At 42.6% G+C, this 16,060-nt stretch overlaps 1 protein-coding gene across 13 annotated transcripts in view; it reads left to right on the forward strand.

The window, feature by feature from the left end:
• Positions 1-16,060, forward strand: part of tns1b (tensin 1b) — a 174,445-nt gene that overhangs the window by 142,780 nt on the left and 15,605 nt on the right. For 9 of the 13 annotated variants that reach the window (XM_042425614.1, XM_042425619.1, XM_042425617.1 and 6 more), the window contains 4 exons: positions 8,913-10,427; positions 11,872-11,952; positions 14,881-15,074; positions 15,209-15,347. In XM_042425614.1, the coding sequence (XP_042281548.1) occupies positions 8,913-10,427; positions 11,872-11,952; positions 14,881-15,074; positions 15,209-15,347 (1,929 nt within the window). The remainder of the gene's footprint in view (positions 1-8,912; positions 10,428-11,871; positions 11,953-14,880; positions 15,075-15,208; positions 15,348-16,060) is intronic. The other 4 variants (XM_042425620.1, XM_042425628.1, XM_042425616.1 and 1 more) reach the window with 3 other exon arrangements.

Here is a 16,060-nt window from a genome sequence, read left to right on the forward strand (position 1 = left end):
TGACGCAACAGAATGATATCACCGCTGCGACTATGTTTAGGCCCAGCGGTTGACTGAGATTCAAATGGTCAGTCGGCCAAATAGTAGTTCAAGAACCAGGTGGGATGTGAATTACCACAGACGTCAATATAGTTACACTTCTCCTAAATTAATTCACTTTTTTAGAAACTTGGATTTTCCTAAATTTGACATTTTTCAGTTTGCCAGTACTGAATGACTCCTGTTCAAGCATTTGATGATGGATAAATCTGCTCAGCTAGTCTCAGCTAAGAATAATAATCTGAATATTCATTTAATGTTCCCTAACTCTAATGTTGCCATCACCCTCATTTCTTTCTTTGTCCTTTGTAGAATTGAATAACGCTCAAACCTTAATAATAATCTGATACATACAATTGATCTGGTAGGGAAACTCTTTTTAATTGAGCCTTAAACCAAGGAAGTCAGCAGTTTGGATCAACTTTAGTGCAGCACCCTTGAAGATGACTGGAAGTCTTGCTCATGGGTCTTTCAGTAGGAGACATGCTGACATTATGGCAGGTTGGTGTCTGTTGATTCATTCTGAAGATGTTGTCATGGTAGCCACACTGTTTCAGATGAGTCGTTTCATGACTAAATGAAAATTAGATTTACTTGTACATGTCTGTGTGAATTGATTTGAGTGTGTACATCCGACTGCGGATACCAGTCGTCCGCCTCGCATGATATCCACTGACCTCGACATTCTTGCACTTCTCTGATGCTAAAAGTCAAGCCACCACCTCATTGACACATTTTCAGGCCATGGCGTTTCTTCACAAAATGCAGAGGTGAAACGTCTGGCCCTTTGTGTTGGCAACAGGCTTCCATGCTATCAGTCCCCCAGTCTGGTCCCAGGCTTTGGGTGGATTAGGCTGCTTTGACTCCAAACTTTGCACAGCTCCGATTGCATAACAGCCAAGACAGAAAAATAAAGGCCTTCTAGGAAAGACTGGACACAAAGAGAGAACAAGTGCCTTGTGTTGTGGAGTGTCCCCAATTGGACCCTGACTGTGGGGGCACAGGGACAGGGGTTTCTGCTAGGCGACAGCTACATACTGTAGGGCAAGTTCAAAGTTGTGTGCTACACCTAATATAGCATTCACCTTCCAAGCTATGTGTCAGACAGAGGCTGATCACTGAATTTCATTCAGGAAAATAGATAGTATACTTGGATTTTTTTAATATAGCGTGAGCATTATAGAAGTTTCAGCAGGACATGGCTAATCCAGGGAGAGAGCTCTAGTTATAGGCAGTCCACAGTGCGTGGGAATGAATGAGTGGTCTGTTAACTCCTCATGGATACAGCTTTACTCCAGCTGTTGGCCAGACACTCTCTCTCTTTCTTTCTCCCTCTCTTTTTCGTTTTCTCCAGCCATCTTTACACAGCTGATCTGGCTAAAAATGCCATCGCAGAGCCAGGACATAATTAATCATCATCACTTTCCACAAGCTCCTCTCACAAGTTCCGCTCTTTATTTGCCTTTTATCCAGTATTGATGTCTCTGCACTGTAGGAGGAGGAACCACAATGACCACTTCATCTCTGTCAACAGTAAACTCTTTCTTGAAGATAATGACAGGACATTTCTATGCCTAGTAAATTAAGTATAATTCAGTTAGAGAGCCTGACTTTGGGAGCTTAACTGTTGGCTTCCCTCACCTGCAATCTTGCTTAATGCAAAATGGCTTTGCACAAGCACTTGTCCAGCTTTCCTTCAGTGCTTCTAACCATTTCCCTTTATCTGCATTTTTCAGTGTTTGGTGATTTTGCTCAGCAGCCTCTAGGACTTTATTGAAATCTAAATGGAGAAACCAAGTATGAACAAAGACTAAGAGTTACACCTTCTTTATTAGGCACCACTGTCTTGTTTCGGGGTGTGTTATTGGCCTCGAGCATCCTTCTGCACGGGTAATTTAGCTTAATGAATAGACCCCTTCTAAGGAAAGGGGCGGATGGACACAGGAGATGAACTTTACAAGGGGAAAGGGACTACGTTTTTGCATGAACTCAAACACTTTCATTTTGAGTCTTTTGGGAACACTGGCCTCAACTCCCCGGCTTTTGTCTTTCCTCTGAAGGGAATTCTATTCATGCACCAACCTTTCCTGCTCTTTGTTACAGTCCTACCTTCTTCAGTTCATAAGAAACACAGTTTGAAAAAGCATCATTATATTATTCGTCATACTGCCAGTAACATCAAGGAGCACGTACAGGTCAAGTCTGTTTTTCTCAATTGTGCCACCCTCAGCAATTGGTTTATGATTCCTCCGGGACACTTGGTGGCACAGGGTCAAACCACTGCCCAGATTTGAACTCTGATACTTCACACTTGGTCATGTGTTCTTACCAACACAAAGCCAGAAAGGGAGGTAGCCAGCGAGGGGTCATGCCCTCGCCTCTGCACCATTGACTCCCACTTGTTGCACCTGGCACCTGCATTGATAGGGGTGGGAAGGGAATAGTGAGGCTGGCAAGTGAAAATAAGTGTCCGGTGACAGCATGTAAGGGCCAACAGAGGGACCAAGATGGCAATGAAGGGAATTGGTTAACCCAAATTGGGGAGAAAATGGTAGAAAAATACTCTCCATACAAAAACTTGAACAAGTTGGGAAAGCTTGGACCACTACTCTCTCTCTCACATCTCTTCCATCTTATACTTGTATAGGAAAACACTTAAAAAACACCACCTATAAGGCCAAAGAAATATGGGACAATGAAGTGTTTTTTACCCTAGTACTCTGCTCTCTCTCTCTCTTTCTGTCTATTTGTGTGTCTGCCCCACATTTTAAAAAAGGGGAGTGTAAAAGCAGTCATTTGGGACACTGGAAAATTCTACATCCCAATAATCACATTGTTGCCTGAAGGCACTAAAAATATTCTCGACAATTTAACCCATTGTAAAATATCATGTTGATTCAGCTTTAATATCAGGAAGTATCTGGTCAGGAACTGAAGATGAGTTTGTGTCTGAAGCATTTACCAGGATGTTGATTAGAACAAGAGCTGACGAGAGTTGCTTTGAAGAGGATCTGTGTAAACTATCAAGGCTTCAGAGGCAAAACGATGTGGTCGTGTCTTTGCAGTCTCTCCAGACCAAAGCTACCGAGAATTAGCCCATCAAAGCTTCTCCTCACCTCTAGAACGAGATAGCTACGGCCAGCTCATCAGACGCTCTCCTCATTTGGCCCTCAGGATTTTCCCTACACAATCCTGCTGCTAACGACCGTTGATGGCTTTTCCTGAGACACAACCTCATCCAGAGTGAAACATAATGCTCTGCATGGATGAACTGCCTGCCTGAGAGGTAGCGCATAGTGTGTGTAGGTTATGTCTGCGCTTTTGTTTGTTTTTAAGCATTATTTGTGCTGAAATGTGTTTTTATATTATCAGTCCAACATAGTCCTTCATTTTATCCAATACTAGCTGCAAGTTACTGGTGGCAGGTTACAGTTATGTTGCACTCTCAAATACTGAGGCATAGATATGAAGGATTTTATTCAGAAATGTTACTTTGCATTCACCCTTGATGCCTGTTTTTGGAAAAAACATACAAATAATACTCCCTCTAATGATGTCATTAGGGTGCTGGTGCAGGGCATGTTGAAGGTGAACGTGAATGTCAATATCAATCAATATTCTTCTCCTGCGTGTTGCAAAATCAACCTCCATTACCTTGTCCTTTGTTTCTCCAATCCTAGCAAGTTTGCACTCACACACATTGATTCACAGTAATCTTTGATGTATATTTAATGAGCTGCTGGGCAAGTGTTCATTAAGCCACAACAAGTTCCTGTACTTACTGTATATTTGACTAAACGTTTTGGGCCAATAGCTAAACCGTACTTAAATGTACTGTATATCCTGCTGATCCTCCCCATTAATGCACCAAGGATACCCATTTCAAATAAACATTTGAAGTTCTTGCATTGGCATCATTAGCATATAGCATAATTTGACTGCTTATTAATTTTCTGTCGTACCTATTGCACCAAGCCTTCTCATAATCAGTAAGCCACTTACGCAACAACTATTACGTTCCTTTTAATATCAGGTACACTTCATGAGGTTGGCTTTTTAATTCATCCGTCTTCTGTGATCTTCACAAGTCAAATTAATCCAGCCCAGACCATGAAATAGCTTTTTGTGTAGATCATTTACAAGACCACAGGATTACTTTAATAGCTGTCCTTGAGCCCTCACAAACAGTACAGTAAAGGCATGCTTTGTTGCCAAATCAATAGTTCAGCCATTAACTTTTACCAAACATGGCACCATACGGGCTATACTTACATACTGTTACACTAGTGTGTGCAACCGCTGAAGCTCTCTATTCTCTTGGGCTTCTTGAATGTAAATGCACTTAGAACTTTATTCCTGTCCGGCTATTAGTGGTTGTAACATTTGAGGCCTGAGGGCACATTCTCAGAAAATGTTTCATCATTGCTTTTTTATTAATGTCACACTTGTGGCCAGTAGACAAGGACCCCCAGGTGTTTTGGAATGCCTGCACACTCCCTCACACACACATACACAAGCACAGAGTGGCGTACGGTGTGTTTGTCCATGTAAGCTATAGGGGAAACATGCTATTTCCGCTGTAAGGGGGATCTATTGCCATAGGGTCAGAGCTCAAAGTTCAAAGGCTAAGAGGTCACACAGTTGCACCATCTGGCCCACAGAACCTTAAAATATCTGGCAGCACCCTCCATCTGTAACACTTAGTGTTTTATAGAATTCAGTTTTGATCCATGTGTTGTATTTATGCAGGATCTTGTGAAAACCTGTGACTGCCTAGACTACTGTATCTTACACTGACTTGCTTGTCTTGTGTTAACTTTATTATTGTCTGTGTGCTGCTGCTCTCTTAAGCATTTTGTAATAAGCCTGTTTTGTAATATATGTTTATTTTTACACCCTCTTTGATGAAGACCATGTAGCAACACAACACAACCAATTGGTCATTCCAGGCAGGACAGACACGGTTGACTCTCCTGCTGTTATATAATTGATAAGGAGTATGGGGTCAGGATCGCAGACATTCTCCTCTAACTAATGTGTTTGGGATCACAGAGCAAGTATTTACCTCCTGGGGAGTATGTGAAAACACACCAACATGGACACACACACATTGTGAGATATCACACATACACATGTCCTTTCTTATCACTTGAAGAAACACTGTCAGAAGGTATTTGCAGAGGCTTATGTGGGTTCATTGCAACCAAATGAACAGCATCAGACATAGCACCGCACACAGAAACAGCCACAACATAAATAGCATCCCTGCAGTAAAAAGTCTCACAAGTGTAAAATGACAGATTAGATTTCCTGTTGTACAAATGGGGATTCTGTGGATCACTCATCAGTCACATCGTCCCTAAACAGAGATATGAGCTAGTTAAAGAGGGCTGACTAAACTGGGCTTTCATTTAGTGTGAGGATGGGACCATAATACAGCTGGCCTCATTACCATTACCATCATCATCATCATCACTGAAAGAATAAGTGAGAGGTCAAGGGAAGGATGTGGGGGTAGAAAGAGAGGAAGAACAAAGAGAAGAAAGAGCTTAAAGAAAGGAAACAAGAGAGTTGGTGTGATCTGTGAGTCAAATGAGGGGAAAACAATATCACGGCACAATCTATAGCCATGTAACTTCCAATGAATTTGCTTGAAATTAGGATGTAAATAGAAAAAGCTTTGTGGAGGCCAAAGTCACATGTTTACTGTTATCAGACAGAATGACGAAAGTGGTTGTTGTCAGTAGTTCTGGATTGTGGTGTCCAATAGTGAAGTGACTGTCCTGCATGCAAATGTGTACAGATGGCTAGGTGATATGAACTGCACCATAGACTGAAGAGTTTTCAAACTGTGGGAAAAAGGTTGTTTTGTTCATGTTTGTGTGTGTGTGCACGTTACTGTATGTCGCATTTACAGCGAACTACTAAATCATCTACAGCTCCCTTTGTTCTATTAGTACTTCTGTCAAGTAAGACTATAAGCCCTTCTTATATTCTTTCCAAACCAGATCAGCAGCCATTCAATGTATTCATCTTTCTATTTTTCACTCGCTACGCTTTTCTGTTTTCTCCATCTGTCTGCAGCAGGGTGGAGTTTTCTCCCCGCTTCCATGCTTGGAGAGAGCTTGTTAAATGGCTGTTGTTGGACAAAGTAGCTCTTTCCATTACATGAGTGTTTTCAACACCAGTGCACTAAAGGAGGGGCATCTGTGTGTATGTGAGCATGCAGGGCTTATTTCTGTGAATGTTAGAGTATGCATTAATATGTGCTTTTCTGTCAATGTACAGTACCAGCCAAAAAGTTTGGACACGCTTTCTCATTCATTCTCGTTCTCGTTGAATGGGATGATGTGTCCTTCCCATCCACTATTACTGGAAAAAAAGAGTCTCTTAAGTAAAGCAAAGAGTTTTATTTTATGAAATAGTGGCTTGTCCAAACTGTACGTAAGGGAAGTAGATGTGTGAGAGAGCCTTACCTTATGGGACTGATGTCACTCTCTCAATCTCTATACTCTGAAATTCAATGGCCAGTTACCCCCCACCTCCCACATACACCGTCAAACAGGCTGTTGTGATAGACCTCCCACATACGCACACACAACAGGGGCAGAGTTAGACTAGTGTGAGCCACTGAGCAGCAAGCAACAGCAGTAGCTCTCCTGATTCGGCCAGACAGCAAGCTATTCAGTAGAGGGAGGAGGAGAGGGAACAGTAGCCAGAACCAACTCCCCCAACTCTTGCTGTAATCCCTCATGTCCCACCCCGGGGACTCCTCGTCAGGCCTTTTCCCAGCTTAGTTTGGGATCATACCGTCGTCCACTGCTCACACAGGTAGGGGAACTTCCACCTGTGGAGGTGTTTCTGTCATTTCCTTTGAAAAAACTTTGACTTTCTCTGAAGTGAGTTGATGAGATGTTTTAGTTGAGGCGTTCAGGATGTAAAATCAGCTGAGCTGTGTGAGTAATCATCCTAATTGCGTGAGTCACATTAGGCTACAGGGCAAGTGATTATAAAGGTGCTGAAATAGAGACAGTTAGGGGAGCTCTTCTTTCACGACTTATGTCTATGTTTATCGGCATGAGTGATGCATTAAAAGTGTGTGTGCTCATGTGGGTGGGAATGCATGCAGAGCCCCTAACTCGATACTTAAACAGTTTCATGAGCTGTATAAATTTGTCACGGTGACTTGATTTGGAACCTCCTGTCTTAACAGCTAACTTGTCAGGGGAGACAACACTGACATTAGTGGAGAGTTCATATCATCAGCTTCCAAAAATCTGAACTGGCATCATAATTGGTCTCTTTTGGATATTGTCTGTGTTGACTGTGGTAATTATAAGAACTACCTTGTGTGTTGATAAATTGAGCTGGCCAGACCACAACTACTAACACTGGGGATATACTGTCCAAATGGCATGCAGTACAGCAAGAGGACATTATCAGTCTAGACATGCTGGAAGCTACCATAGCCTCTTTTTCCCGCTAGTGGTCCACCAATGTAACAATCAAGTAAAATCACTAATAGGTTAGTAGTAGACAACACAAACTGGAATTTTCTGTGGCCAAGAACCACCACATTTGTTTCCATCAGTAGCCTGACAGTGCAACCACTACGGTGCGCCATTCCCCTGGCAAATTGCCTCGGTCCAGCCAAGGAGACTTTGCAGTACCCAGCTTGTGTAAGCCCAACAAGCTCCATTACAGAGCCCTGTATTCACTGAAACTGAGATGGAGATATCTATAAGTTACAGAGACACAGACAGCTTCTTTGTGCAACTCCTTTCCCAGTTATCTGATTTGTTTATCAGGACATGCCCAATCATGGGTTATGAGGTTTTGGTTTTCTTTCTGCCCTTCTAAGGTATGCATAACCACACAGACTGATACTAAATGATATGGGTGATGTGAGATGGTTGTGATGAATTAAAGAAATATAACATTACACCTTAAAAGAAAGAACTGATATTTTGACAGCCTTTGATTGCGTAAAAAATGTTGGCAAATTGGTGCAATGTGTTGGCTGTATGAGGGAATTAGGGAGGGTTTGTGTTTCAGTCTTTTCGGTTAAACTCTCAGTATGTTGAGCTTTTGTTTTGCTTTGGGTTTCGGAGGCCAGGAAAAGCCTCCAGGTCTCCCTTACACAGTGAGGCTGATTTTCCAGTGATGACTAAATTCTTCTGATTGGGGCACCCTACTTCCTCTTCACTGGACTTGGGTGTGGCCATGTGTGAATGTGTATGTGCATGTGTGTGTGTAAGTACAATATGTGTGCACGTGCATTTGGCTTCAGTGAACACAACCTACATTGCAGCATTCTATTGGAGCTTACGAGTTAAGAAATCAGTGGATTAAAAGTCTGTTATGTCCATCTGTCATCAGCTTATCCTGTTCACAGTTGCAGGGCTTATGAGCAAATCAAATCAGAAAGTGGTTCATCTTCTATTATGCCAGTATTTCTCAGGTGGCACAGATTAGTCCAGTTGGCTTGAGAAAGCGTAAGGCAGGCTCCTGTGATTTCATCGTTTTTTCCAAAGTGCATGCCACAGACCCTGCTCATTTCCTGAAGCTGGTAGAATAGATGGATATGAGCCAGTGTTTAATTTAACTGCAGCTGTTTTGGCAATGGCCACAAAATGTCCCCATATCCCTGCTTCTCTCTCTTATAGTTCCTCACTCTTTGCTCTTTATTCCTTGATGAAAAGAATGTGCTCATATTTAGAAGATTTCCAGACTTATTTCTGTAATGGCCAAAGTGGCTCTAAGATTATTTGGGTGGTTGAAAATTAAATGGTCAGGGAAAGTTAAATGGCTGTTGAGTGTTGCGTTTGGTTTAATCTGATTGTAACAAGTGTCTTTTGAACTTCTTGTTCTAGAAGTCATCCATACCGAAGGACCCCTGGACGGCAGCCTCTACGCTAAAGTGCGCAAAAAGGAGTCTGTTGAAGGAACAATCACAGCGAATGGCCTCCCACCCACTGCTGTTGAGCACGCACTGCCTGCAGTTGACCATGCCTTGTCAGTGAGCAGCGACTCAGGAAACTCTACTGCCTCCATCAAAACTGACCGAACTGATGAAGCAGCAGCAGCCTCCCATGCTTCCACAGTGAGCCAGCCACATGTTCCTGTAGGTGAGGAGCTACCCTCAGTCCATCACCACGCCCCAGCTCCCCAACAACCCATCAGTCCCCAAGAGAAACAGGAGCTGGAGCAACTCCTGAGTGGCTTGGAGGGGCCCATGCACCGACAGGGCTACCTGTCCTCCCCGACCTCTGCTGTTGGAGGGATGCTTCACCTGGTGCCTGCTCAGGTCCATGTCAATGGGCACGGTAGTATTGACCGTGAAACAGACATTTTAGATGACGAGCTGCCTACCAGTCAAGAGGGCAACAGTGTGGACAGTCTAGGGACATTCTCCTCCACAGATGGTCGGGCCACACCAGCTGATCTCTATTACCAGTCTGAGTCAGTTATTAATGGCCAGGATCATGTGCCATATCTGGAGCGCAGTGCTCCAGAAAAGCCCCTGGAAACCATCCAGCCACAGGTTTGCATATCCAACAAACCTGTCACTTTGACCCAAAGTGATTCAGCCCCATACTCTGGTAATTACATGGCTACTCAGAATGGCAATCTGCACCGCTCTCAGTCGTATGGTGCAGAACCAAAGTCTATGCCACAAGCTCCCGCCCGCACCACCAGTAGCAGGGATGCCGTCCAGCGTGGTCTCAATGTTTGGCAGCAGTTTGGTGTACCTGAGGAGCCAGTAACTGAAGGGCTCACCTTTAGTCCACCTACATCTGTGGCAGTGATGCCAAGTCACCACAGCCTCCCACAGTTCCCTCATCGCCAAAGCGCCTCCCAGCAAGAGATTGAGCAATCTATTGAAACCCTTAATCTCCTCATGTTGGACCTGGAGCCAGGCCGTTCGCTGGTGCCTAAGTCTCAAAGTGCTCCATTGAGGGAAAACAACGATGTAGTGACCACACAGCCGTCCTTCTCCCAGAGCCAAACCAGACCTTCCTATCAGGCCGATGCCGCTATTCATACCCACTTGTCTGGCCCCATGTCCAGCCTGGCCAGCCACTCGTTACCTGCTCAGATATCACCTGGGAAGCCTAATACACCAGACCCTGCACCTGCCCAGGGATCTCTGAGTTACACATCTGAAATAGCTGGAACCAGTCCTTCCTCACAAGTCTCCCCTTCTGTACCTGGCCACCTCCAGCTCAAGCCCACCAACACCTACCCACCAAACACATTGTCCCAATCTGCAGAGGTCTCTGAGCCCCAGAGAAGCCCTAGTGCTGCCTCAACATCACCCCAGCCAAGAGACAGTGAGCCTGATGAAGTCTTCAACGTTGAAGGTCTGGTCGCCCAAAGAGTAGCTGGTAAGATCTAACATTAACTTATTTCCTCTTGACTGTCTGATTCATTCTCCATTCTATTTGTGACCTCAGCACTCTGTGCATATCTTAGGGGAAAACCTTTAATTTCAAAAAAATTCCCATTACCAGCACCTGGTTGCATCTTTAAAAGTATTTATATGATCTCATACATTTCTATAGCGTGCATGTTATGATACAAATTTTGTCCAGGGTAAAACCAACCTTAAAATCCAATATTTCCACAGACAGTGTGGGGCTTGACCTACAGTGCATCCAACAGAGAACAAATATAAGAGTGGAGTGGAGTGGAAATATTGGATTTAAACTTTGGTTTTGCCTCTGGCAACCCTTTTTATCATTCTCAGCAAACAGAGACAGACATCTTTGAGATCACAAAAATACATTTGAAGATGCAACCTTATGCTGGAAAACAGATTAAAAATGTTTTGATTTCATTCTAAGGTTGGTCTGCACAGCTCCAAATATCTCTGAGGCCCTGCGCAAAACTGAATCTTGATTGTAGCCTTCCACTGTAGCTTCTCCTAAGAAGCACCCAAACACTACTACATTTCCTTAAATCAGCAGTGGTAAAGTTAACGTTACCCCGCTGTTTAACGGTCATTGCGGATGCTAAATTAAATACTGTTCATTTTGTGAATTGTTATTCACTGCATCAGTTGTTTTTGTGGCAGCAAATGCAGAACAGAACATGTACTGAAGAGTAATATTGATGCCATCGGCCCTGCACTGAACACACATCTCTCATGGAAAATACTGCTCTGTCCTTATCTCATTTCCTGAATGTCACCTCATCAGTCCCTATCACTCAGGCTCAAACAGGAAGTGATCCCTCCAGCCCAGCAGGTTGACTGTCCCTAGATAAGCACATCAGACATCCTGCAGAGCAGCAAGAAATGGAACAGAGTCAACATAAAGGAGTGTGATAGCTGAACCTTCAGATAACAAACAGAAAGAAGCAGAAAGAGGGTTTCTAGAATCAACAGTATGGTTCACTTAACTTTACTGCCATTTCAATGTAGAGCAATAGTTCATATTACACAAAACAAAATGCTAGTTTAACACCGCCAGGAGTTAGAAATGTAGAATACTGTTTCTGTCAGTTTAATGAGACCCAAATCTGACTGCTTTCTACTTCGTGTATCATAGAAATCCTCCTTTTCTCATGACAAGACAAAACTGTTTCACTTAAGGTTTTTAATGTGGGATTTAGATGTTAGCGTGCACATCAACACTCATAGGTTGATGTCCAAACTTCTGTAACAGAAATGAGCATCTTTTATATAAATAGAAAATATCTGTCAGTTACCTTCTTCTCTTGTTCTTGTCATAGGCGGGACCTCATTTTCTCTCTACTTGTTTACCTTTTCCTATTAGTTTTGTTATGATCAGTCTTCTTCTTCTTCTCATCATTCATCTGTTTTCCCAGAGTACTCGGCTCGTGTCCAAAGTGTCATCCCCAGCATGACCTCTTCTCAGTCTGAGCACCGCCGTTCTCACTCCCTCTCGGGTTGGTTCTCCCGGCCTGTTGAGAGGAACACTTAAAAAAAAAAAAAAATCTTTTTCAAGTGTTCCTTCAATCAGTCTGTACCTACTTTGCCTCTGAGTGCGGTGGTTTGCATTTAATCATTTCGCATATCTAATCTTTGAGTACCCCATCTGTAGCTGCTCATGTGTCTTTTTGTCTATGTTCCTCTTTCTCCCTTTCACACATTACACATTTTTCTCTGTCATCATCAGGTTTTCAGAGCATCAGCATCTTCAAACTAACCATCTAATGATCTCTTTGCATACTTTACAGCACCCCTGTTTGCTGTTTGTTCTGCATTGCCTATCTCAAGGTTAGGGAATTACCCCAGCACAGAAAAAACCCAATTGGATAATGTTAAAGTTTCACAAGAACGAGACAGGGGAAGCACAAAGGAGGCTCTGTCCCTTGCCAGGAGAGTGCATGTCACAAGATCCGTTTTGCCAAACTTGGGGAACAATACCAAGGCCAGGATACACTGGCCTCATTCAAAGCTGCTTTTTTCACTCGCACTATTTTGAAGATTTACAAAGCCAGACAAAGGACACTAAATCTAGGAGAGAGACCACAGTCCTAGTTGGAAACATCACTAAAGCCGTATGCGTCCACTGGGAGACAGCGACCACAATGCAGACAGGATTGTCCTGTGTAGGGCCCGAGGGTGTCAGGGGCCAGTCTGGTTTCTTTACCGCAGACAGCAATATCCTTTTTAGAGATGCAACAGTACGTCAGAGTAGAGTGCCACAGAGAAGATCTCGGATTAGTTGGAATTAAGCTCCAATGACATCTGAAATTATCATGACATTTCTACACTACTGAGTCATTTGTAGTGTTTGAAATAATTTAATTATTCCAGTTTTCAAAACACAAGATTTGAAATAAATGATGATTTGAACTGACTGCCAGAATTTAAATCTTCCTAGTCTTACCTTAGATAACCTCTCTCAGTTGCAGGTTTGCAAATATGGAGACTGTGGTTTCCCCTCCTCTAAAAAGTAAAAAAAAAGACACCCACAGGATCACCTATATCAAGTTTATGTTTTTGGAATGAACCTCATGCTTATTCCACATGATAACTGGATTTTAAATAGCCGAGAAATGGGAGAAGAGAAAAAAAAAGTCAGTCCTAGAGATCTCCAGCCATCTCAGCTGGAAGCCATTAGCTGTCGCTAGGGCAACAGGGCAGTGTTTGACAGTGCTCTGCTGTAGAGCAGTGCATCGTGGGTACATCTGGTTCTCAGTTTCCAGGCTTGGTGTGATGGTGGGTGTGTTTCTTTTGGGGGGGGTAGACTACATGCTTTTCAAATCTGTCAGTTCCAAGATTTTTTAACCAACAACCTGCCAACATAAAACTAGATAAATCAAGCATCCTAACTTGTTTAGCACTGATTCCTTTATATTATGTATAAATAACACATTAAGTCCTTTTGACACAGTTGGAAGTTTTTGATGGTGAAAACATATAGAAAATCTATTTTAACACCTTGGAGTTTTTCCTTACGCAGGAATGGCAGCTAACTTTATTCCCAACTCTTTAACCCTTGAAATTTTCACAGCTACTATCTCTAAATGAGCCCCACAGACACTCGGCCAGGATTTTCTCCCTCACTTTAAAGTGAAGCTAAGTGAAGGGAATATTAATACTTTCACTGTTTCCATAACAGTCAGGTTCATAGGGTCTTGTGTGTTTTTTCCATGTATGTAAATGTCTGTTAGCATCGACTGACAAATGCATACATTTTTAAAGTCGCCTATCAGGGGTTTGTTTTCAGTTTGTCTGTGAGATTATTACTAAGTATTGCTAAGATGTTATTTCATTTAGGTGTGAGAGAAGAAATGCTGTTGTTATGTAGTAGTTGTCGGTTGAAGAAAACAGGAAGATTTTTAAACCTAATAAGACAGGAGATCTCCACGTCCATCAACCAAACTCTATATCACTGATAAAATCAATGAGATACAGTTGAAAGCTCCGAAAAAGATACTGTAGATCTTGAGTTATGATTGTTTGATCACAAAAACTCCATATTATCCATGCATGTGTTACAGTGACAGAGTTTCAAACATCAAGGAAACTAATACTTTGGGTAAACACACATAATTCATAATCCCCAATGTTTCGCGCTTGTTACTTAAACCTATTGTATTTTCCCCTTTTTTCTCCCATTAACATTCATCTTGTGCCAAAGCGCGGGGTAGCCAGTGATAATGTTTCACACTGGCAGAGCTGCTCTTAGAAACACCAGTCAATGGCATTGCATATTAGCTTAAAACTCTTAACTCAAATCCTGTTTGTTTAACGCTGGTAGCTTTCTCTCCCTCTCTCTGACTCTCCCAGTTCAAACCAGATTAACTAAAATGAGCTTACTGGTTGCTTTGAGGTTTAGCCAGAATCAGCCACACTGACGCATTAGATAACTAAAATACGGTTTCCACCAGTGTCTGTATCAGCAAGTCTTGATAATGCGTGCGAGAGAACATATTTCTCCCCGTATTCCAAAAAATAGTTGCATATTATAGTTTACAACTTCACTTTATGTTTCCAAGGTCAGTTTTTATTTTCTCCAAAATTTGAAACTCTTGCAAGAGTTTGTGTGGCGTGTTTGGATGAGGATATCATTCACGGAGAAGCTGCATTAATAAATTTGAGGATTTGTTTTTGGGCTGCAGTTTGATCAGCAGTTAACCCTGCATTAACCTCATGTGTGTGTGCATGTTAAATTTGAAAGTTTGAACAACCACAGCCTCCTGCTTTGCAGTGTTTGATTGTCTGTCAAATGCACACGATGACCTGTGCAGTGAGCATTCACAATGGCTGACAACCATTAATCTCTGGTGACAGTGATGGAATTTGCTGGAGCAGCTTTGACCAGCTCTTACTGAATTTTAACACTCGCTTGCACGTCATCTCAGGTGTCCAGGCCCGTGCGATGTCCTCGGATGAGCCTGCAACTCTGCCTCGTCGTCGCATCACCAGTGATGGCCAATACCAGAACGGTCCTGATGATGGTTCCTCTCCTGATGCCCCGGTTCGCTCCCCCATTCGCTGTGTTTCTCCAGAGTTTGTCAACACCATAGCGTTGAACCCTGGAGGACGACCCAAGGAGGTAGAAAGCGTACATTTGGGAACATGACTATGGTGTATATATATATATGTGTGTGTGTGTGTTTTTACGCTTGTGTTTTTGCTCTCTCTGCTGCATCAGTGTGTGTTTTTTCATCTCATTGTTCCCCTCTCCAGAAACACATGCACAGCTACCGGGAGGCCTTCGAGGAGATGGATAGTGGGCCCACTGGTCCTACACCCACAGTTGGTGGTGAGGTGTTTCCCCAAACCCCTGCATTCCCCATCTCGCCGCAAACCCCTTACTTCAACCTGTGTAAGTTTCCCCTCTGGCTGACAGAAGGCACTGTGGAGCTCAGGCATAGTTAGATACTCAAGATGATGAAGAGATCCTAACTGAGGGTTGTATTTGACAACAGAGAATTATTCTTATTCTTGAGATTCATCTAAGACTTGTGTCCTCATGCAGTATGGCAGATTATCCTTGGAAACAAAAAGTTACTCCAAACATTACAACCACATATTGATGTAAATTTTAAAGGGCTAGCTCGCTTCTTGAAATGCCGTCCAGATGTTTCTGGTGGTGAGAGTATTTTTTTTAATGAGATAGGAAACGTGATTGATTTATGTATGTACATAAATGGTTGCAACTGTCTAAAGAACTAAACAACAGTCCACAGATCATAATATATTTAAGTAGTTTCACTTAACATTTCATTCTTGAATGCTAATATTTATTTTAGCAGTGGTTACTTTCTGGTTTCTTACTTTAAGTGGAACAAAAGAAATGTAGATAAACTTGTGATACTGATGAAAACCCACTGTAGCAAAAGTCTTTCAAACCCATGAGGTGAAAAAGAGTTTTCATCATGTTTTTAGTCACTCAAAGTACTTTATTTTGACTGAATTTCTCTCTTTATGCACTCCATTTGGTACCACATATTCCAAGGAGTGAAAAAAATATTCCCACTATTACCTCATCCCATTTTCATTCAGATTGTAAATGGGCTGCCTATCCAATGTCCAGTG

This window comes from Thunnus maccoyii, chromosome 11, assembly GCF_910596095.1.
Source record: "Thunnus maccoyii chromosome 11, fThuMac1.1, whole genome shotgun sequence".
Taxonomy (NCBI): domain Eukaryota; kingdom Metazoa; phylum Chordata; class Actinopteri; order Scombriformes; family Scombridae; genus Thunnus; species Thunnus maccoyii.